General features: G+C 39.2%; 1 protein-coding gene across 1 annotated transcript; it reads right to left on the bottom strand.

Annotated features, from left to right (window-relative positions):
* Positions 1 to 564: 564 nt before the first annotated feature.
* Positions 565 to 18964, bottom strand: LOC132547275 (rho GTPase-activating protein 24-like). The gene is made up of 5 exons (XM_060211039.1): positions 18727 to 18964; positions 17993 to 18016; positions 6382 to 6504; positions 4994 to 5123; positions 565 to 1894 (listed from the first exon to the last, which is right to left on the bottom strand). Exons 1-5 carry the CDS (start codon positions 18962 to 18964, stop codon positions 565 to 567), a joined length of 1845 nt encoding a protein of 614 aa, XP_060067022.1.
* Between the last annotated feature and the right edge of the window lie 5849 nt (positions 18965 to 24813).

Below are 24813 nucleotides of genomic sequence, written 5' to 3'. Positions count from 1 at the left end.
ATATCTATATAGATCTATAGAGGTCAGCTACTGTCTATATCTATATAGATCTATAGAGGTCAGTTACTGACTATATCTTTATAGTTCTATAGAGGTCAGCTACTGTCTATATCTTTATAGTTCTATAGAGGTCAGTTACTGACTATATCTATATAGATCTATAGAGGTCAGTTACTGACTATATCTTTATAGTTCTATAGAGGTCAGCTACTGTCTATATCTTTATAGTTCTATAGAGGTCAGTTACTGTCTATATCTTTATAGTTCTATAGAGGTCAGTTACTGTCTATATCTTTATAGTTCTATAGAGGTCAGTTACTGTCTATATCTTTATAGTTCTATAGAGGTCAGTTACTGTCTATATCTTTATAGTTCTATAGAGGTCAGTTACTGACTATATCTATATAGATCTATAGAGGTCAGTTACTGACTATATCTTTATAGTTCTATAGAGGTCAGTTACTGTCGATATCTTTATAGTTCTATAGAGGTCAGTTACTGTCTATATCTTTATAGTTCTATAGAGGTTAGCTACTGTCTATATCTTTATATATGTGAGTACCATTATTTCGTATCAATCTTGCCAAACTGTGTCTGATATTGCTGTAGCTCTGTCTGCAGTTCCATCACTCGCCTTACAGCATCATTTCTTGAATAACGTTCAGATTCAAGCTTTGCACAGAGATTTTTTATCTCATCTTTCTTCAATTTCTCCAGAGAAGTGACACGTTTTTCATACTTATCCTTCATAGTTTCCAGCTCTGATGACAGTGCCTTGATACAATTCTCATACTTTGACATCTTTACTTCATGTTTTTGTTTCATGTCATCAATTGTTTGATTCAGGTCTTTAACCTCCTGACGCAACCTTGACATGTTGTCATCCTCGTTCATGACATGTACTGTTTTTCTGGTCCATTGAGATTCATGATTCTGTATGTCCGCCCCATTCACTTTCAAAGAGTTCACATTGCGCTTAATACGACTTGATCTGTCAGGATTGTACAAAGTTGGAGAGGTGGGTGATGGAGGACATGGATCATTCTTAGCCCTTTCACTAACACGTCTACCTCGTTCTAGTTTACTCTTCCTTTTTGGGGCAATTGGTCTGTCGGTGTCAATATTATCATCACACATATTATCTGTGGAACTGACCGATTCCGAAGTTTTGTCGGACAGGTCACTGACAGGTGATAGATCATTATGTAGAGAGGAAAACACATCATTGTCAGCAAACTGAATGGTTTTGAGCTCCTCCAGCAGAGATGTGCGAATCAGAGGCTGACTTAGGCTATCTTCCCCCATCATAGGTTTGAGGATGTTACCAATATCTTTAGACTCTTCCTCTGGACTCAGATCGAGCAGTGTGTCCACAGGCACATGTGGGGGGCTCTCAGTTTGTTTGGTAAATATTCTATCTGGGTAGCAAATCATCATGTAAGCCAATTGTTGTGTGAGATCAGCCGTTGCCATCAGTAATTCAGGAGTGTTGACCTCTGATATATTGCGTAAAATATTAGGACCTAAAACAGTCCCTAAATTTAGAGGTGTCATCTTATTAATAGCTGATTTTTCACCTACATCATGGAAAAATGTACACAAATAATTCAGAGAGTTGTAATTTTCATCAGGAAGTTCTGATATAGCTGCACCAGCTTCCACCACAACTTCCATTTTGCTGTCAATATCTCGCGCATCTTGAAAATTCAAAGCAATATTCATGAACTTTTGATAACTCTGAGATGGAATGATGGAATCGGGAAGCTCCCTGAGGAACATCTTCACCAATGATGCCACAGAGTGGACATCTATCTCTGTTATATCAAACTTCACCGGTTCTGCACAGTCAAACTTTTCCTTGTAATCCTTGATCAAAGAGGTCCTACCAGCCAACCTGTCAAAATCATTAATCAGTAGTATGTCAGTTGTTCTATGTAAGTATAAATCAGACCAATATCATTGTCAACGGTTAACTACATCATCTGTGTGGTGTATTGTATCTGTGGTGTGGTGTATTGTATCAGTGGTGTATTGTATCTGTGGTGTGGTGTATTGTATCTGTGGTGTATTGTATCAGTGGTGTGGTGTATTGTATCTGTGGTGTATTGTATCTGTGGTGTGGTGTATTGTATCAGTGGTGTGGTGTATTGTATCTGTGGTGTATTGTATCAGTGGTGTATTGTATCTGTGGTGTGGTGTATTGTATCTGTGGTGTATTGTATCTGTGGTGTGGTGTATTGTATCAGTGGTATGGTGTATTGTATCTGTGGTGTATTGTATCAGTGGTGTATTGTATCTGTGGTGTGGTGTATTGTATCTGTGGTGTATTGTATCTGTGGTGTGGTGTATTGTATCAGTGGTGTGGTGTATTGTAAAAGTGGTGTGGTGTATTGTATCAGTGGTGTATTGTATCAGTGGTGTGGTGTATTGTATCAAAACTTCAACAGTTTGTGAAGTCTTTTCAACCTTTGTTTACCTGACGTTGACATTATGCTGAATTGTACTTGAAGATGCACCTACAAATAATTGCTTCTTATGGAAAAATAAGTCCAAACTTCAAAGGATACTAAAAGCAATTTTATGAAAGTGAATATGTAGAATTAATACATGTGCTAAAATACAGCTGTTTTCTGTCACTGCTAAATATATCAAAAAATCTATATGTGGCAGGCAATCTGACAATGGCAGCACCAGTTGCAGGATAAAACACAATGATCACCCTGTAACTTGTCTTTACCACCATCAGAAGGGTCACTTAGTTGTGATGTAAGTGACCACATTTACATCTAACAAATGATATTACCGGTAAAGGTTAAACACATGAAAATCTTGATCAATTTACCTTGTAGCACAGCTATATACATTCAACGTAGCACATGTTTGAAGACCTTAAGCTGTCATTTTTAGTGATGGGCAATGATTGGTTTAATGATTCTGAAAGCCAACATTATATCTTGGTGGTAAAAGCCATCATGTCATCTTCACATTATAAACTGGGTCATCCTCAGCAGGATTCAATCAAGACTGATGGCTTCGTACTTCAGCGAATGATCATACAGATGGACAGAAAACCAAACTCATGATCATACAGACTGATAAACAGAATCGTAATCACACAAAAGGACAGACAACCACACAAAAGGACAGACAACCAAACTCATGATCATACAGACTGATAACCAGGATCATAATCACACAAAAGGACAGACAACCACACAAAAGGACAGACAACCAAACTCATGATCATACAGACTGATAACCAGGATCATAATCACACAAAAGGACAGACAACCACACAAAAGGACATAATCACACAAAAGGACAGACAACCAAACTCATGATCATACAGACTGATAACCAGGATCATAATCACACAAAAGGACAGACAACCACACAAAAGGACAGACAACCAAACTCATGATCATACAGACTGATAACCAGGATCATAATCACACAAAAGGACAGACAACCAAACTCGTGATCATACAGACTGATAACCAGGATCATAATCACACAAAAGGACAGACAACCACACAAAAGGACAGACAACCACACAAAAGGACAGACAACCAAACTCGTGATCATACAGACTGATAACCAGGATCATAATCACACAAAAGGACAGACAACCACACAAAAGGACAGACAACCACACAAAAGGACAGACAACCAAACTCATGATTATAAGACTGATAACCAGGATCATAATCACACAAAAGGACAGACAACCACACAAAAGGACAGACAACCACACAAAAGGACAGACAACCACACAAAAGGACAGACAACCAAACTCATGATCATACAGACTGATAACCAGGATCATAATCACACAAAAGGACAGACAACCAAACTCGTGATCATACAGACTAATAACCAGGATCATATCACACAAAAGGACAGACAACCAAACTCGTGATCATACAGACTGATAACCAGGATCATAATCATACAAAAGGACAGACAACCACACGAAAGGACAGACAACCAAACTCATGATCATACAGACTGATAACCAGGATCATAATCACACAAAAGGACAGACAACCAAACTCGTGATCATACAGACTGATAACCACCAAACTCGTGATCATACAGACTGATAACCAGGATCATAATCATACAAAAGGACAGACAACCACACAAAAGGACAGACAACCAAACTCATGATCATACAGACTGATAACCAGGATCATAATCACACAAAAGGACAGACAACCAAACTCGTGATTATAAGACTGGAGAGACAACTTATATTTTGATAATAATAATGGTCAGACAACCAACCTTATGAACAGATTTGACTTAAGAAAAACATTTTTTTCTTTTGTTAACTGATGTGTAAACTGCATTTTTTTTTTTTCAATTTTTCAAATGACATTCAGTGCATCAAGTTGAAATATCTATTTAACATATCCAAGATGGTCAGCTGGAAGCCATTTTATTTTTTTCTGATCAGTCTCAAAATCTAATTGGCACAACAAGGGACCAAGGGGAACCTTCATATGAAATTTGAGAAAGATCCATTTTGTACTTCTCATGAAATAGCAATAACAAATATTGTTAATGGAGGGACATACCACAGACTAGGACAGCTGACAATAGAGGACAGACTAAAGGTGATTTGAATAGTTCTACCCATTCCCACCATCTGATGATGGTGGGTAAAAAAAGAAAAAATTATCTGTTATATTTACATTATGAAAGTATTTTTTCCCATTTACGCTCCCTAAAACTCCACGATTGCCAGCTTGACAACTGATGGAATAGCAACACAGTAAGATTACAATACGATTAATTATACAAAGCAAATTCATAAAATTGATGAATTAGAACTTATTTTTACAAATGTACAGCTTGATGTAAATATTTAATGTTTTGTAAATTGTATTGACCAGAACCCTAATATATGCATTGTAATATCCTCAAGTATTGAAACTAAATCATGGAATAAGTTGTAAACCTGATAAAGAAGGAGGTTAAGCACACAAACCTAAAGATGCCTTCTGCTTCCATTCCATACTGCCGTAAAAATTCCACACTGTGGGTTATGATGTAAGGGACTCTACGACAGTACTTTCTCTCATATGCCATGGTGTCCTGTAGACTCTGCCCAAAAATAGCTGAAAATGAAGATGAGTGTTATTCAGTTCCACTATCAAGAAATTTACCTTGATGTAACCAGGTATGCAAAACTCAATACACTCGACCCATAAAGGTCTATGATTCCTTTGCTTGATATAACCAGGCACACAAGACTTTATACACTCCATCCATAGAGGTCTATGATACATAGTATAACAAGTTGTCCAGCCCCTCCCCATTTGGCCACTCCCATCTGGCCACTCCCATCTGGCCACTCCCGTTTGACCACCTCCCATTTGACCACCTCCCATTTGACCACGCCCCATTTCACCACATCCCGTTTGACCACCTCCCATTTGACCATCTCCCATTTGACCACCTCCCATTTGACCACATCCCATTTGACCACCCCCCATTTGACCACCCTTCACTTGACCACCACCATTTTGACCATCCTCCATTTGACCAACCCCATTTGACCACCTCCCATTTGACCCCCCCACCCCCCATTTGACCAGCTCCCATTTGACCCCCCAACCCCCCATTTGACCACCTCCCATGAGCACCTCCCATTTGACCACCCCCCCTCCATTTGACCCCCCCCCCCCCATTTGACCAGCTCCCATTTGACCACCTCCCATGAGCACCTCCCATTTGTCCACCCCCCATTTGACCCCCCCATTTGACCGCCTCCCATTTGACCCTCCACTTCCCCATTTGACCAGACCCCTCCCGATTTGACCGCCTCCCATTTGACTCTCCCCCTCCCCATTTGACCCCCCACCCCCCATTTGACCAGCTCCCATTTGACCCCCCAACCCCCCATTTGACCACCTCCCATGAGCACCTCCCATTTGACCACCCCCCCCTCCATTTGACCACCCCCCATTTGACCAGCTCCCATTTGACCACCTCCCATGAGCACCTCCCATTTGTCCACCCCCCATTTGACCCCCCCCCCCATTTGACCGCTCCCATTTGACCCTCCACTTCCACATTTGACCAGACCCCTCCCGATTTGACCGCCTCCCATTTGACTCTCCCCCTCCCCATTTGACCCTCCCCCTCCCCATTTGACCAGACCCCTCCCGATTTGACCAGCCCCCATTTGACCATGCCTTATTTGACCCCCCCCCCCATTTGACCGCCTCCCATTTGACCCTCCCCCTCCCCATTTGACCCTCCCCCTCCCCATTTGACCACGCCCCCATTTGAATTCCTAATTATCCCTGAACATTAATGCTGTCATCTTTTAATTGTTCAACAATCATTTTGTGTTCATAAACTCTAACTTACCTCCTCCAAATGGTGCATGCATAATCTTGCGAAGGGCCTTGATCCATGTGTCTCTTTCTTCTGCAGTTGCAGCCCATAATAAAAATGTATCATGGTTAGGTGTCATCTTGGATTGGACTGGTCCTAAACAGATTAAAAAAATGAATTTATATAGTAAAAACGATTAGAAAAGAAAAGTTGGCATTCAGGTGTACACTGTTCCAGTGACATCACTGTCACAGAGTAAAACATGGGATAACGCCAATATTCCAACTGCATCATAGCAACAGGGCAAACACAGGCTAACTGATGTCCTCTGTTCAGGTGGTAGTACAGCCACAGGGCAACACAGGCTAACTTATGTCCTCTGTTCAAGTGGCAGTACAGACACAGGAAAAACACAGACTAACTTATGTCCTCTGTTCAAGTGGTAGAACAGACACAGGGCAAACACAGACTAACTTATGTCCTCTGTTCAGGTGGTAGCACAGCCACAGGGCAAACACAGACTAACTTATGTCCTCTGTTCAGGTGGCAGTACAGCCACAGGTTAAACACAGACTAACTTATGTCCTCTGTTCAAGTGGCAGTACAGCCACAGGGCAAACACAGACTAACTTATGTCCTCTGTTCAAGTGGTAGTACAGACACAGGGCAAACACAGACTAACTTATGTCCTCTGTTCAGGTGGCAGTACAGCCACAGGTTAAACACAGACTAACTTATGTCCTCTGTTCAAGTGGCAGTACAGCCACAGGGCAAACACAGACTAACTTATGTCCTCTGTTCAAGTGGTAGTACAGACACAGGGCAAACACAGACTAACTTATGTCCTCTGTTCAAGTGGCAGTACAGCCACAGGGCAAACACAGACTAACTTATGTCCTCTGTTCAGGTGGCAGTACAGCCACAGGACAAACACAGACTAACTTATGTCCTCTGTTCAGGTGGCAGGACAGCCACAGGGCAAACACAGACTAACTTATGTCCTCTGTTCAGGTGGCAGTACAGCCACAGGGCAAACACAGACTAACTTATGTCCTCTGTTCAGGTGGCAGGACAGCCACAGGGCAAACACAGACTAACTTATGTCCTCTGTTCAAGTGGCAGTACAGCCACAGGGCAAACACAGACTAACTTATGTCCTCTGTTCAGGTGGCAGGACAGCCACAGGGCAAACACAGACTAACTTATGTCCTCTGTTCAGGTGGCAGTACAGACACAGGGCAAACACAGACTAACTTATGTCCTCTGTTCAGGTGGCAGTACAGCCACAGGGAAAACACAGACTAACTTATGTCCTCTGTTCAAGTGGTAGAACAGACACAGGGCAAACACAGACTAACTTATGTCCTCTGTTCAGGTGGCAGGACAGCCACAGGGCAAACACAGACTAACTTATGTCCTCCGTTCAAGTGGTAGTACAGACACAGGGCAAACACAGACTAACTTATGTCCTCTGTTCAGGTGGTAGCACAGCCACAGGGCAAACACAGACTAACTTATGTCCTCTGTTCAGGTGGCAGTACAGACACAGGGCAAACACAGACTAACTTATGTCCTCTGTTCAGGTGGCAGTACAGCCACAGGGCAAACACAGACTAACTTATGTCCTCTGTTCAAGTGGCAGTACAGCCACAGGGCAAACACAGACTAAATTATGTCCTCTGTTCAGGTGGCAGTACAGCCACAGGGCAAACACAGACTAACTTACGTCCTCTGTTCAGGTGGCTGTACAGCCACAGGCCAAACACGGACTAGCTTATGTCCTCTGTTCAGGTGGCAGTACTGCCACAGGGCAAACACAGACTAACTTATGTCCTCTGTTCAAGTGGCAGGACAGCCACAGGGCAAACACAGACTAACTTATGTCCTCTGTTCAAGTGGCAGTACAGCCACAGGGCAAACACAGACTAACTTATGTCCTCTGTTCAGGTGGCAGAACAGCCACAGGGCAAACACAGACTAACTTATGTCCTCTGTTCAGGTGGCAGGACAGCCACAGGGCAAACACAGACTAACTTATGTCCTCTGTTCAGGTGGTAGCACAGCCACAGGGCAAACACAGACTAACTTATGTCCTCTGTTCAGGTGGCAGTACAGCCACAGGGCAAACACAGACTAACTTATGTCCTCTGTTCAGGTGGCAGGACAGCCACAGGGCAAACACAGACTAACTTATGTCCTCTGTTCAAGTGGCAGTACAGCCACAGGGCAAACACAGACTAACTTATGTCCTCTGTTCAGGTGGCAGGACAGCCACAGGGCAAACACAGACTAACTTATGTCCTCTGTTCAGGTGGCAGTACAGACACAGGGCAAACACAGACTAACTTATGTCCTCTGTTCAGGTGGCAGTACAGCCACAGGGCAAACACAGACTAACTTATGTCCTCTGTTCAAGTGGCAGTACAGCCACAGGGCAAACACAGACTAACTTATGTCCTCTGTTCAGGTGGCAGTACAGCCACAGGGCAAACACAGACTAACTTACGTCCTCTGTTCAGGTGGCAGTACAGCCACAGGCCAAACACGGACTAACTTATGTCCTCTGTTCAGGTGGCAGTACTGCCACAGGGCAAACACAGACTTACTTATGTCCTCTGTTCAAGTGGTAGTACAGACACAGGGCAAACACAGACTAACTTATGTCCTCTGTTCAAGTGGTAGTACAGACACAGGGCAAACACAGACTAACTTATGTCCTCTGTTCAGGTGGCAGTACAGACACAGGGCAAACACAGACTAACTTATGTCCTCTGTTCAGGTGGCAGTACAGACACAGGGCAAACACAGACTAACTTATGTCCTCTGTTCAGGTGGCAGTACAGCCACAGGGCAAACACAGACTAACTTATGTCCTCTGTTCAAGTGGCAGTACAGCCACAGGGCAAACACAGACTAAATTATGTCCTCTGTTCAGGTGGCAGTACAGCCACAGGGCAAACACAGACTAACTTATGTCCTCTGTTCAGGTGGCAGTACAGCCACAGGGCAAACACAGACTAACTTATGTCCTCTGTTCAGGTGGCAGTACAGCCACAGGGCAAACACAGACTAACTTATGTCCTCTGTTCAGGTGGCAGTACAGCCACAGGGCAAACACAGACTAACTTATGTCCTCTGTTCAGGTGGCAGTACAGCCACAGGGCAAACACAGACTAACTTATGTCCTCTGTTCAGGTGGCAGGACAGCCACAGGGCAAACACAGGGCAGGTGGCAACAGCACAGACTAACTTATGTCCTCTGTTCAGGTGGCAGTACAGACACAGGGCAAACACAGACTAACTTATGTCCTCTGTTCAGGTGGCAGTAGGTGGCAGCAGCCACAGGGCAAACACAGACTAACTTATGTCCTCTGTTCAGGTGGCAGTACAGACACAGGGCAAACACAGACTAACTTATGTCCTCTGTTCAGGTGGCAGTACAGACACAGGGCAAACACAGACTAACTTATGTCCTCTGTTCAGGTGGCACAGTAACAGCCACAGGGGCAAACACAGACTAACTTATGTCCTCTGTTCAGGTGGCATTACAGCCACAGGGCAAACACAGACTAACTTATGTCCTCTGTTCAGGTGGCAGTACAGCCACAGGGCAAACACAGACTAACTTATGTCCTCTGTTCAGGTGGCAGGACAGCCACAGGGCAAACACAGACTAACTTATGTCCTCTGTTCAGGTGGCAGTACAGACACAGGGCAAACACAGACTAACTTATGTCCTCTGTTCAGGTGGCAGTACAGACACAGGGCAAACACAGACTAACTTATGTCCTCTGTTCAGGTGGCAGTACAGACACGGCAAACACAGACTAACTTATGGCAGGTGGCACAGCCACAGGGCAAACACAGACTAACTTATGTCCTCTGTTCAGGTGGCAGTACAGACACAGGGCAAACACAGACTAACTTATGTCCTCTGTTCAGGTGGCAGTACAGCCACAGGGCAAACACAGACTAACTTATGTCCTCTGTTCAGGTGGCAGTACAGCCACAGGGCAAACACAGACTAACTTATGTCCTCTGTTCAGGTGGCAGTACAGCCACAGGGCAAACACAGACTAAATTATGTCCTCTTGTTCAGGTGGCAGTACAGCCACAGGGCAAACACAGACTAACTTATGTCCTCTGTTCAGGTGGCAGTACAGCCACAGGGCAAACACAGACTAACTTATGTCCTCTGTTCAGGTGGCAATACAGCCACAGGGCAAACACAGACTAAATTATGTCCTCTGTTCAGGTGGCAGGACAGCCACAGGGCAAACACAGACTAACTTCCTAACAGGATATGTTTAAGAATTATGTGACAGTGAACTTACATGTATATAAATCCTTCCTCTCATATATATTAAAACCCAAATACAGAAACTTAAAACAAACGACTGAATGCCATGATCCAAATCCTGTTTGATACCAAGAACAATAAACAACATCCATTTTAACAAAAGTTTGTGAAGAATGTCAATACAACCATAGGCAAAACATACAATAATGTAACATTTACTTGTGCTAGAAACTGAGTGACTGGCTAGGACTTTATAACAGCAGACATTTACAGTCTGTTAAATCATTGTCAGTGAAAATGCAGACATTAAGTAAAAACTTGCATGGATTAATGTTGGAACAAGAGAACTGAGAGCCATCTTTTTGACCATCAAGGAAAAATGTTTATGCTGATACATTTATATAGAGGTTTTTTCTTATTTCTTCTCATTGTTAAGGAACATAAATGAACAAGCTCTAAGAGGATCATGTAAAGAAAATCACATTTTTTGGACAATTTGTTTGATGTTTATCCATCTTATAATAAAGAAATCACCAATATACAAAAAATATATGAAAAGTTTTGTCGTGTTCCTTTCAGTAATTTTACACAAAAACAAACTTCACATGCAGTATTCATACAAATTACGAGCTAAGGTGACAGTTAGTTGTTCTTCCAAATGGGCTGAATCTAAAGCCATCTGACACAGCTAGGAACAAGTTGTTGTGCCTTCCACGTCTTTCAATTCCATCTCAAACTAAAGTGTAAATGACAATAGCTATCAAACCTACCAAATTTCACCCTTAATCTGGATACATCCAAACAGACAGTTTTCTAAAGGACTGCATTTGAAGGTGAAATACAAAGTGACTAAGGTCATTCAGAGTTTTTGTATTTATGATAATCCAGTCACTTAATATCCACACAAAATCCCTGACAATCTGATAACCATTTGTTTTCATAAATTGGCTGAGTTTGAAACAGGATTCTAAGAAGAGAAGAAATTGTCTGACATAAATTGGCTGAGTTTGAAACAGGATTCTAAGAAGATAAGAAATTGTCTGACATAAATTGGCTGAGTTTGAAACAGGATTCTAAGAAGATAAGAAATTGTCTGACATAAATATCTCTGTAACTATTACTATGGTGGTTTAATTGATAAATAGGAGAAAGGAACAAACTCGAATATCTGGAAATTATGTTGACCTCAGAATCATTTAAGTTATTGCGGGTTTTCAAAGTCAGATTGTAAATGATCAGAACACAACAAACTACCTTTCCTTCCCAAGAAGTGGAAGGGAGCTAAACATTACACCTTACCATGGATAACAGTGGTAATTCATGAAAACTTATATGTGGTTGAGATGAAATAAAATGATGTAAAGATATTAGCAGACTGTGGTAATATTATATAGCAAATATGATGATAAATGTGTTGTTTTGGTACATTATGTGTATACTTGTAGACTATATTGGTATATTGTATATATGCTAGTAACTGGACTGTCAATTTACAGGCACTGGCATAATAATAATGATGTATAAATCTATTTAGCTTGTTCAGGCAGCCACCATCACCTCACTACTGTTATTACTCTGAAGTTAGAATATTGTGTATCAGCTATGATCAGGAAGATTTTCTGGTCTGTCCACAATATAAAATCTACATTGTATATACTTATCAAGAGCGCAAATCACCTCTAAATTCATCAGTGAAAATTCACACACAATGATATGTAGATATCAACAGGAAGCAATAACATTAATCGTTTGATAGATAATCCTGTTTGACTGCAAAGTTTTGTCTGTTTCATGTATAAACACTTGATGTCATTGTATATTGTAATGTAAAAATAAATCTGATAATACTTTAAAGAGTGTGAGCTTTTACACTTTCACCTTGACTCATAAGGATCATCAGAAAGGTCACTTAAAGAAATTGTTGATAAGCAAATAAATGATAGATGGATCAAGGATCTCAAATCAGATCTCATTGTGAAAAAGGGTGTTACATTATTTTAATTTTCTCCTTCCTGAACAGTATCTTGTATAAAACATGGGTTAAAATAAGAAGTTTCTACAACCTGAACAAGTTACAACTGTCAAAAGCATGACGTAATCCTCACTTTTATATAACATAACTAAGGACTCTCTTAAAACATTAATACAATACTAGTAGATACTACTAAAGACTACTGCTTGCTTTTTCTCTTTCTACAAGTCTAAACATTTTGTCTTTTTTTTTACATGATATGCTACAGAAATTACTGGTTGTTTTTCTCTCTCTACACAATTAAGTCTAGAGGTTTTCGAAATAACAAAGTCACCTTTTTTTAAACTTCATTCACAGAAATTACTAATTGTTTTTTCTCTCTCTACACAATTAAGTCTAGAGGTTTTCAAAATAATAAAGTCATCTTTTTTAAAACTTCAATCACAATAGCAATTACTGGTTGTTTCTGTGTACATGATCATGTCTATAGATTAATACGCCAAGTGAATCAATTGCCAATTGATATCCCTCACAATTCTTTGTACAGAAATAATTTCCAACAACATCCTTGCTGGTTCTGTTACCGATACCGGAGTCTATATATCTAATAGCCCATCATTCACAAATTAAAAGTTGTTTCAAATTTCCATTCACAAAATCAGGTATATGCAAATATGTCACAAGAGGTAAATACGGAAAATAAAATTTTTTGCAAAATCTAAGTGATATACAGTATAACGGTAATAATGTGTTTTGTTTCACAAATTTTCTTTACTCCAATGCCAAAACTGAATCAATTTTATCCACAACAATCCCCTTGAAATCAAGTATCATTAATCAATTTTGAAGAATAAGTTAAAAAAAAACACATGCAGAAACCAAATGACACCACAATGAGGTCTGAGAATTATATCACAAAAGTGCATGCTTAACATTTCATCAAAATATTGCATAGTAATCAAGAGATTTGTCAATAGATAAACAACACTTAAAAATTCCATGCTACAATGAATCCACAATGTAAAGGTTTTGTTGATGGCATATGACAAAATAATGATATGGAATCATTGCAAAAACCTAGTATATTCAGATGTCAATGTGGGCAATGTAAATCTCTAGTTCTCTTTAACATATATATACCTGTTTTCCAGAATAATTAATTCTGTAAGTAGTATGCTGTTTACTAAAAATGCTCAAGATAACAAAAATATACAAAAATACAACAAAAGTGAAGGGAGGCAGTGAGTACTGACTACAAACTAACCGTGCTGTTTGGCTGTACACAACACTCCCTATTGTACTGTAATGTATCACACTGATGACAACCAACAGAGACCAATGGCAGTTGAGGAGACATGTTGACATGTTGAAAGGCCAATCAATGGCAGTCAGAGACACACCTTAACATGCTAAAAGGCCAACAGCAGTCCAGGAGACAAGTTAACATGCTAAAAGGCCAATGGCAATTGAGTAGTCGAGTTAACATGTTGAAAGGCAAATGGCGATCAAGGAGACAATTGAACAGGTTGAAAAGCCAATGGCAATCAAGGAGACAAGTTAACAGGTTGAAAGGCCAATGTCAAGTGAGTAGACAGGTTTACATGTTGAAAGGCCAATGGCAATTGAGTAGATAGGTTTACATGTTGAAAGGCCAATGGCAATTGAGTAGACAAGTTTACATGTTGATAGGCAAATGGCAATCAAGGAGACAAGTTAACATGTTGAAAGGCCAATGGCAATCAAGGAGACAAGTGAACAGGTTGAAAGGCCAGTGATAGTCGCATATACAAGTTGACATGTTGAAAGGTCAATGGCAGTCTGGAAGACAAGTTAACATGTTGAAAAGCCAATGGTAGTCATGGAGACAAATTAACATGTTTGAAGGCTGTCAAGGAGACATACTCATTACTTAAAAGGGAATGGAAGCTGAGGAGACACATTAACATGTTGACAGGCCAATGATAAGAACTTCAGAGCTTCACATTAACAACATTCACAGTCAATATTAGCCAATGCGACAATAATTTGTTTTCAGCCCAATATAAATTATAAGTACAGATTACTTATAATTTTGGAAGCCACAATGTTTAATCAGTATGGGTTAGATTAAAGAAATTCAAACAACAACATGTAAAATATTCACAGGAAAAATTCTTTTAAAAAAAATCATCTTCGTAATTAACTGTATTTTCAAATTTGTTTACAATATCATATAAATCTTGTCTGATAGTTCATGTAATTAATTAGCATTAGAAGTTGTGTACATATGGGAATTGTAAAGACTGCATTAACACCTCCAGTGGTGTTAACATCGATAAGACTGGCGACACTGAGATGATGTCACTGCCAGCACTCCTATCTCCCACACAGTTGACAGACCACATATGTCAGCCAATGTAACTTTCTTGCAATACACATTCATCTCACTACCCAAACATTTTTAATCTTCTTTCTACTTCAGTATTTTTTCAACTTAAATTCCATATAGTTGTTCCTTAGATGAAATAATGTTCTAATTTCCTCCAAACACAGGTTACATGGAGCTTACAGCAGCACTACCAATTTAATTACACAAGCTAGAATAGATGGACCTATTTGTACCCTGCATGTCTAGATCGACAAGGGAAACTATATCAGCACAGAGCAAGGAAGAGTCTGTTGACACAGAACAAGACTCACATTACCCTCGTACCCTGACCTGCCGAGGGAAATCTACTATACTGTAAAATCCTAGATAATTTTGTGCTGCTCAAATTTGACGGTTTTTAAAAAATGTAAAACGGCACTTGATATCATGGTTAAATCCAATAGTACTATGATCCTTGTCTAGGTCTATCTGTTGATTAGTTTGCAGACATGAAAATTTGGAGATTTAGAGTCCAATTCATCGGAAGGCAATCTCAACATACAATATTTAGTCTCGAATAATTCTATTAAATTTTGATATTTTATTTGATTTTACACGTTTATGATTTTGGAGTCTGGTATACAGGACTTTAGTCTGGCACCAGATTTAGAGGTACCTGCAGTGCTATTAGTATTAGACAAGTACACAGTTAATGTAGATCTGTGACAAAATCTGCACACACTAGTAACATTGTAAGAATGGTGACGTTCTTTTAAATGACAGTGAAATTTATAAATATTTGACCAAAGATTTCCATATCCAAAGTTTTCAAACCTGTGTCCAAAGCAAGCTAAAAAGCGATGTTATGGAGAACAATGGTGACTGCAGTGATGGCAGAACCTGAAATGAATTTTCATTGTGACCTCAAACTAACAAATCATGAACTGAACTTGTCTACATCATGTCCAAACTAAACTATAAACACCAGAGGTGATACCACAAACTCTAGGATCAGAAATGTTTTTATTTACATAATGGCAAACTTCATACTCATATCAAACCCAAACTCAGTCAAAGAGGGGATGTTTTGAAACTGTTTATAGCATTTCATCAACAACAAGTACCAACCAAAGAGAAGTTTGGAATTATTGAGTGTTATTGGTTTTGTTAAGAAATGTATGCAGAACTGCTGAGGATTTCGGTTTACGATATAATGATGACATGGATAACAACACATGCCCCCACCACAGATTGTGGGGACATATTTTAATAAAGCCAGCAGAATGATGGTGCCATGGCATCTGAAATGAATTTGGTGTTGAAAATCATAAAAATATTGATTGATGATATATCTCAGAGAATTAAACATAGCAGTCTGCTGCTTGTGAATATGTTTGTGAAATCCAAGATAATGGAGTAAAAGAAAATCTGAACAGTGATGATAGCAACAATGAACTTGTTTTTCACTCATGAGAGTTTGAGAGAGAACTTGTACAAGAAGTGTTTGTGAACAAGTATGTTAAACTTTCAGAAAGCATGGCAGAAATATAGTCTGTAAAAGAATGAGATCAGATTCAGTTTATAGAAACTATAACCTTTTCTTGTAAAACACATACTCGTTAAGTTTTGTGGAAAACACACACTTGTCAAGTTTTGTGATAACCAGATAAGATAAAAGTCTATAGAATAATAACATAAGGTATTTATTTATAGTGACAGTGACCTATTTTCCACCATTGAATGTTAAAGGTTTCCAAAATGTATAGTAGTATATTTTCATTATGTTAAGATATAAAACATATGATTTTCAAACTTGACCTGTGTTGACCTGCAACTTGTAATTATGAAGCCACATTATCTGTAGGTTTAATGAAAAGAAATCTCAGTTTCATTAGTAGGGGGCTGGTAAGGGAGTAGTAGGGGACTGGTAGGGGAGTAGTAGGGAGCTGGCAGGGGAGTAGTAAGGGACTAGCAAAGGGGTAGAAGGGGACTGCTTGGGGAGTAGTATGGGACTGGTAAGGGACTAGTAGGGGACTGGTAGGGGAGTAGTAGGGGACTGGTAGGGGAGTAGTAGGGGGCTGGTAAGGGAGTAGTAGGGGACTGGTAGGGGAGAAGTAGGGGGCTGGTAGGGGAGTAGTAGGGGACTGGTAAGGGATTAGTAGGGGACTGGTAAGGGAGTAGTAGGGGACTGGTAGGGGAGAAGTAGGGGACCGGTAGGAGAGTAGTAGGGGACTGGTAGGGGAGTAGTAGGGGACTGGTAAGGGAGTAGTAGGGGACTGGTAAGATAGTAGTAGGGGACTGGTAGGGGGCTAGTAGGGGAGTAGTAGGGGACTGGTAAGGGAGTAGTAGGGGACTGGCAGGGGAGTAGTAGGGGAGTTGTAGGGGAGAAGTAGGGGACTGGTAGGGTAGTAAGGGACTGGTAGGGGGCTAGTAGGGGAGTAGTAAGGGACTGGTAAGGGAGTAGTAGGGGACTGGTAGGGGAGTAGTAGGGGACTGGTAGGGGAGTAGTAGGGGACTGGTAAGGGACTAGTAGGGGACTGATAGGGGAATAGCAAGTAGTTCACTCTCATCTAATTAAAGGGGATAAAATGAAAGTATATAAAAGCATACAACAGAGTTGATAAAACTGAAATACAAAAGCTGTTCCATAGATGAAATATTTGTCAGATGGTCAGGTTAAATGCTTTTAGAACAGGACGGTTATGGCTTCAGTGTTTAGCCACTGAACTTGTCATGCATACCATGTGCAAGTAACAGTCATATAAATTAATTCTAATATCAAACTTGTTAAATTATATGCAAACAAAATAAAAAATCAGATTATTTCTTCAGGTTGATCATGCAATGAAATAAACTTTCATAACAGCATTATTTGAACTGTTTGGATAGTGGGCAGATTTTAGGTGAAGTTATCTAAAACTGCCTTAAGTAAAAGTGTAAAAGACTTCAACGTAAGCATGGCTACAGGAAGGTAGTTAGTGAAACCCTGGACACGAATAAAACAATGTGTACAAACAAGTCTCACCTGTCATACGTTTTCCCTTTTTATCTGAAAGACATCATCGTCATACCTTACAACAAACCACACTTCGTGTAAAAAAGGAGAATTCTTTGTATTTCTAACAATGGTTTGTAATGCAACAAAACCTCTCACAATACATTATCTGATTTTTTTTAACTCATTTTCTTATTTCACTTCTCAAATCTCAATACTACTAGACAAAAACATCAGGAAATAACTCAACAAAATTGATCGATTCAATCTGTTTGAAACTTAGTAACAGGGAAAGTCTGCTTTTGAGGTCAAAAGTCATCCTCTTACACAATGAATTTGTCAAGGCATGATACAACTTAAAAGCTTCAAGTTCTTTTCTAAACACTTAAAAGCAAAAATATTGAGGGATATACACCCATATTTAGTGAAGAATTCTTTGGACACACTAACTTTACTTCAGGCCATAAGAAATGAAATAAGATACAGGAATCTATGTGCACTCTTTGAACTTTGAACTATGACCCTATTTCGGGACAGGAATGACTTTGACATTAATCCAGTGTATGGACTGGCAGTGATGTAACCCTCCAGCGTTCAAATATCCTATTTTAGTGATTCCTTTATTATACAAAATCTTTCACCAGATAAGAAGAGTGTAGGTAAGAAAGCAAAGAATTTGTCTATTTCCTTCACTACAAAGTAAAAAGTTCTGAGAATCTATTAAATCTATGTTGGAAAAATTGCATATACAATCATATGTGTACCTGGAAATATCTCCAGTAGAAACTTTTCCGGGTCATCTGGGTTAAAGGGATGCTCCACCACCCTGTTGCCTGGGAGGAAGATGGAGCCAAGTGCCCTTAGGTCATCCTCTTTGCTGAAGTAGAAGAGGCAGTCACCGTTGAGACAGAACCAGCGACGGTGCCATGTCTTCACCATCCCACCTTGCTTTCGCAACCAACCACATTTTCTGATTCGCTGTCGGTGAACAGGGTTGTTCATGTTTATCTTCAGACAGAAGCACCAGCATTAGTTTCCCTGGTCATTGGGCTGTAAATAAAACAAACAGGTATTATTTACAAAGGTACCTGAAGTATTGTAAATACTAAATGAGTATTACATCATGTTTTCTTAGTCCTGTTTGTGTTCCCTACCTTCAAACATGTTCTGATAAGGTGAACAAACTGTAAGAGTTCCCTAATTCTATGGTTCATTGCATTAATATTATGACCAGTCTGTATGATGGTGGTCAGTTCTATAGTTGCCACTATAATATCCTGACCAGGCATTAGATGATACAAATGGTAGTAAGAGTATGATACAAACTGTTGTACAATGTACCATATATGTGATCACGATAATCTTTAAGACATGAAGTGTTTGGTACATCTTTCACATTCTGACTTTAAATGTGTAACATAAGAAAGAATAAATAATGTCTGTTAACACTAAATAAAGACAATAAAAGGCAAAGTGATACAAGATGATCAGTGAAACTGATCAATGCTCCCTGAAAACAACTTCATTGGAAACAAAATTTAAATAAAGGACAATAACTCTGTTATTAAGAGGGTTGTGGACCCTGACTTTGGTACACTGCACAAGGTCTAAATATAACCAATATATACACTAAGTATAATTGTACTTCTTAAAATGCATGAAAAGTCCTATTCCAGATGAGAAATTTTAACAAAGGGCAATAACTCTGTAAAAAAAAGGCAATTGTCGGCTCTAGATTTGGTACAATGCACATTGTCTTAGTATAACCAATGTGTAAGCAAAGTTGCATGATCCTTGCTTAACTGTGGGTAACTTTACACTGTAGACCCAAAGACAAATGGAAATATGGAAGGATGAATAAAAAAATAATATGTTCCGCCAAAACGGGTTACAAATAGAAAATTTCATTAGATTGATTTATTGTGTTACTGATGTGCAGAAAAATTAAGATTAATTAATTATATCACAAAATAGGTTACAAGATTCCATATTTTTTGGAAAATTCTTACCTCCCTGTGTAAGTTAAAATCATATTTCAAAAGTTGTATTTGCAGTTTTCGATTAACTCAGTAAATTCCAATTGTCCTTTTTACCTCATTTGGGGGATAAAATCGGTTGATACAGTAAACATGTTATCTATCTTGGACTAAATTATCACAGAATCTACATTTTGCAAATGAAATACAACTGTGAAAATGCAAAAATTACAACCACACAAAAAGAACACCTTTCACTGTATCTTACAGAAATTTCAGTAAATATTGATTTTCTTCGGAAAAGTGTTCCTGATTTTTCTTTATCTTAGAAAGAAAACAATGTTAAGTAGGGGAAACACCTTATTTTCAGCTGTATAACAGGCAAAAACATCTCTGTATTTAAACAGCAGTTTCATGAAAATTTAATAAACAATCAAGAGCCAAAACTATGACCAGGATTTATCCACACACAAGCACTTCAGCTTGTTAAGCAACTTTTCAAGTGCTCTTCTTCCTTCACAAAATCATTTCTCAGAAATCCTTGATATTACCAGGCTTCACTACCAATAGTCTGACCTTTTCAATCCTCTATACTTTCTCACTAAATCAAATCAGTACCCCTGAATTGATTAACAACCTAATGTGACAGAAAAAAAGCGTTGGTATCCCTATTAAGGGGCCTAACTAGATTCCAAAAGCTAGAAGACTTCACATTTGTCTGCTGCTAGCTACCACAGAGTCAGCCAGCACAGCACTCTGGTCACAACACTGTAATTAAATATATACACAACTCTAAGTGACAAGCTGATACAGCAATAGTTTCATGTAACATTAAACATAAAGGCACAGCAGCCTGGTGGCTTGACCAACTATTAACTTGTCTGGGAGTTCAGACTATAAAAAACATTCATCTGGCAGAGTGTGAGCACATCAAACCTCCATTAATTGGGTTGAAAGCGGTGCCAAATATTAACAGGGATCAAACAGGATAAGGACAGCCATATTCCTGGTCTAAGAAAGTATGGGCAGAATACCAACCATTATATATCCTTACTGGGAATGTTTGGTCTGGAAATCAACCATTAATGTAACTGGGAGAGAAGATTAAAAGAACCCTTATCTTTACTGGGAATGTTGGCCACCTGTATGTTGTCAGTGAGGTAGCCTCGAGCAACTGCAAAAAGATCTCGCCTCAAAATGACTGTTCACAGGACAATAAAAACAGCAAAATCAGGCTACATATTTGTGTCACAAACTTAAGTTACAACCATACCATCAAGCTGTATAGGTTTGTATCATTACCTCAAGTGACAACCATAATACTTAGCTCTACAGCTTTGTGTCCCTAACTCCAGTGACAACCATAATACTTAGCTCTACAGCTTTGTGTCCCTAACTCCAGTGACAACCATAATACTTAGCTCTATAGCTTTGTGTTCCTAACTCCAGTGACAACCATAATACTTAGCTCTATAGCTTTGTGTCCCTAACTCCAGTGACAACCATAATACTTAGCTCTATAGCTTTGTGTCCCTAACTCCAGTGACAACCATAATACTTAGCTCTACAGCTTTTTGTCCCTAACTCCAGTGACAACCTTAATACTTAGCTCTATAGCTTTGTGTCCCTAACTCCAGTGACAACCTTAATACTTAGCTCTATAGCTTTGTGTCCCTAACTCCAGTGACAACCATAATACTTAGCTCTATAGCTTTGTGTCCCTAACTCCAGTGACAACCATAATACTTAGCTCTATAGCTTTGTGTCCCTAACTCCAGTGACAACCTTAATACTTAGCTCTATAGCTTTGTGTCCCTAACTCCAGTGACAACCATAATACTTAGCTCTATAGCTTTGTGTCCCTAACTCCAGTGACAACCATAATACTTAGCTCTATAGCTTTGTGTCCCTAACTCCAGTGACAACCATAATACTTAGCTCTACAGCTTTTTGTCCCTAACTCCAGTGACAACCTTAATACTTAGCTCTATAGCTTTGTGTCCCTAACTCCAGTGACAACCTTAATACTTAGCTCTATAGCTTTGTGTCCCTAACTCCAGTGACAACCATAATACTTAGCTCTATAGCTTTGTGTCCCTAACTCCAGTGACAACCATAATACTTAGCTCTATAGCTTTGTGTCCCTAACTCCAGTGACAACCTTAATACTTAGCTCTATAGCTTTGTGTCCCTAACTCCAGTGACAACCTTAATACTTAGCTCTATAGCTTTGTGTCCCTAACTCCAGTGACAACCATAATACTTAGCTCTATAGCTTTTTGTCCCTAACTCCAGTGACAACCACTATACTTAGCTCTATACAAACACTAACCAAAATTTATGTCTCTATTGATTTCTCTGTCTATAAGCTTCTGGCATTTTGGTAGATCATATTTGAAAACTAATTTCCTGGGCTAGCTGTGTGTAAGGCATTCATTGACTGAGACAGACTGCCTCACCGTGTATAGGAATGGCATCAGGTTCCTGTGGCTAGTCTCCCAAGAGGGTCACCTCACCAGTAATATCAAAACATCATGCAACTAACTGTTGCATCTCTGCCTTGAAATATGAAAACGCACACCATTAATAGCATTGTGGGGTTTAATTTATATGTCAATGTCAATCCTCTAGTTGTTCTTTAAAAGTGATTCTAATCAAGCAGCTATTCCTGGGATTTACTTCATCTCTTTAAACAAGATGGATGAATTTGTTAATTTGCAAGTTATTAATAGGCTAAGAGATAAAATACTTGCCAGCACGACATGTCCCTACATGTTATAAACTAAATGTTAGTATCTGATATGGAGCTACACATGGCTAATAATTATCTCCATCATCTTTAGAACTGTGTAGGCTACAACTTTTGTAGCAATGTTCTCTCATAAAGGGAGAGAATTTGAAATTCTTTCTTTTTTGTCAATTTGTAGTAAAACAATAAAAAGTACACCCTAAGGACACTGCCATCAAAGGAAAGTCTACCATTCATTCAAATGGAAATTTGTTTTGCCCAGAAAGCAATCTCTAATTACAAACCAACATTTCACTACAGATTTCTCACAGAATCACAAATCAAACATTAAATTGGAACAAAAGTATTTGGGGCCTGTATCATGTATGGCTAACAATTTGTAATTGGGCCTGTATCATGTATGGCTAACAATTTGTAATTGGGCCTGTATCATGTATGGCTAACAATTTGTAATTGGGCCTGTATCATGTATGGCTAACAATTTGTAATTGGGCCTGTATCATGTATGGCTAACAATTTGTAATTGGGCCTGTATCATGTATGGCTAACAATTTGTAATTGGGCCTGTATCATGTATGGCTAACAATTTGTAATTGGGCCTGTATCATGTATGGCTAACAATTTGTAATTGGGCCTGTATCATGTATGGCTAACAATTTGTAATTGGGCCTGTATCATGTATGGCTAACAGTTTGTAATTGGGCCTGTATCATGTATGTATGGCTAACAGTTTGTAATTGGGCCTGTATCATGTATGGCTAACAGTTTGTAATTGGCCTGTATCATGTATGGCTAACAGTTTGTAATTGGGCCTGTATCATGTATGGCTAACAGTTTGTAATTGGGCCTGTATCATGTATGGCTAACAGTTTGTAATTGGGCCTGTATCATGTATGGCTAACAGTTTGTAATTGGGCCTGTATCATGTATGGCTAACAATTTGTAATTGGGCCTGTATCATGTATGGCTAACAGTTTGTAATTGGGCCTGTATCATGTATGGCTAACAGTTTGTAATTGGGCCTGTATCATGTATGGCTAACAGTTTGTAATTGGGCCTGTATCATGTATGGCTAACAGTTTGTAATTGGGCCTGTATCATGTATGGCTAACAGTTTGTAATTGGGCCTGTATCATGTATGGCTAACAGTTTGTAATTGGGCCTGTATCATGTATGGCTAACAGTTTGTAATTGGGCCTGTATCATGTATGGCTAACAGTTTGTAATTGGGCCTGTATCATGTATGGCTAACAGTTTGTAATTGGGCCTGTATCATGTATGGCTAACAGTTTGTAATTGGGCCTGTATCATGTATGGCTAACAATTTGTAATTGGGCCTGTATCATGTATGGCTAACAATTTGTAATTGGGCCTGTATCATGTATGGCTAACAATTTGTAATTGGGCCTGTATCATGTATGGCTAACAATTTGTAATTGGGCCTGTATCATGTATGGCTAACAATTTGTAATTGGGCCTGTATCATGTATGGCTAACAGTTTGTAATTGGGCCTGTATCATGTATGGCTAACAGTTTGTAATTGGGCCTGTATCATGTATGGCTAACAGTTTGTAATTGGGCCTGTATCATGTATGGCTAACAGTTTGTAATTGGGCCTGTATCATGTATGGCTAACAGTTTGTAATTGGGCCTGTATCATGTATGGCTAACAGTTTGTAATTGGGCCTGTATCATGTATGGCTAACAGTTTGTAATTGGGCCTGTATCATGTATGGCTAACAGTTTGTAATTGGTTATCTGATCTAAAGAAGAAATAAAATTACTGCCACCAATTTATGATCATAGCAGTTGATACAAGTGTAACTGACAAACTTTTAGAGACTTTGGAAATCTGATCGGTGAAATATGCAAGGTTTGATACAGCAGATGTTTTTGGAATACAACCGTGTTCCTCATTGCATATAAGTGGATTTATAAAATTTCAAAAATGGATGTCAACATTAGATAAAATAGGAAGTAGAGAAACTGGTCTGTAATTAGAAACTTCATTAGGTTTACCTGATTTAAAAATAGAAATAATATTTGCCCTTTTGAAAATGAATGGATATATACCATCGTTCAACATCAGCACAATACTACGCCAGAAATGCTGTGATCGCCAAAA

This window comes from Ylistrum balloti, unplaced genomic scaffold (genome assembly GCF_031769215.1).
Source record: "Ylistrum balloti isolate Yb309-2 unplaced genomic scaffold, AGI_CSIRO_Ybal_v1 Utg369944, whole genome shotgun sequence".
NCBI lineage: Eukaryota > Metazoa > Mollusca > Bivalvia > Pectinida > Pectinidae > Ylistrum > Ylistrum balloti.
Note: the sequence above shows the minus strand (reverse complement) of the source record. Positions and strands in the feature narration are given on the sequence as shown.

What these genes read in the sequence shown, in the direction of transcription:
- LOC132547275 (XM_060211039.1), bottom strand. Translation starts at nt 18,964, where the DNA reads ATGAACAACCCTGTTCACCGACAGCGAATCAGAAAATGTGGTTGGTTG. An exon ending in TCTACTGGAGATATTTCCAG is followed by an intron (nt 18,017 to 18,726) that starts GTACACATATGA and finishes GATGTCTTTCAG; the next exon opens with ATAAAAAGGGAAAACGTATG. An exon ending in AAAGGGAAAACGTATGACAG is followed by an intron (nt 6,505 to 17,992) that starts GTGAGACTTGTT and finishes TAATCTGTTTAG; the next exon opens with GACCAGTCCAATCCAAGATG.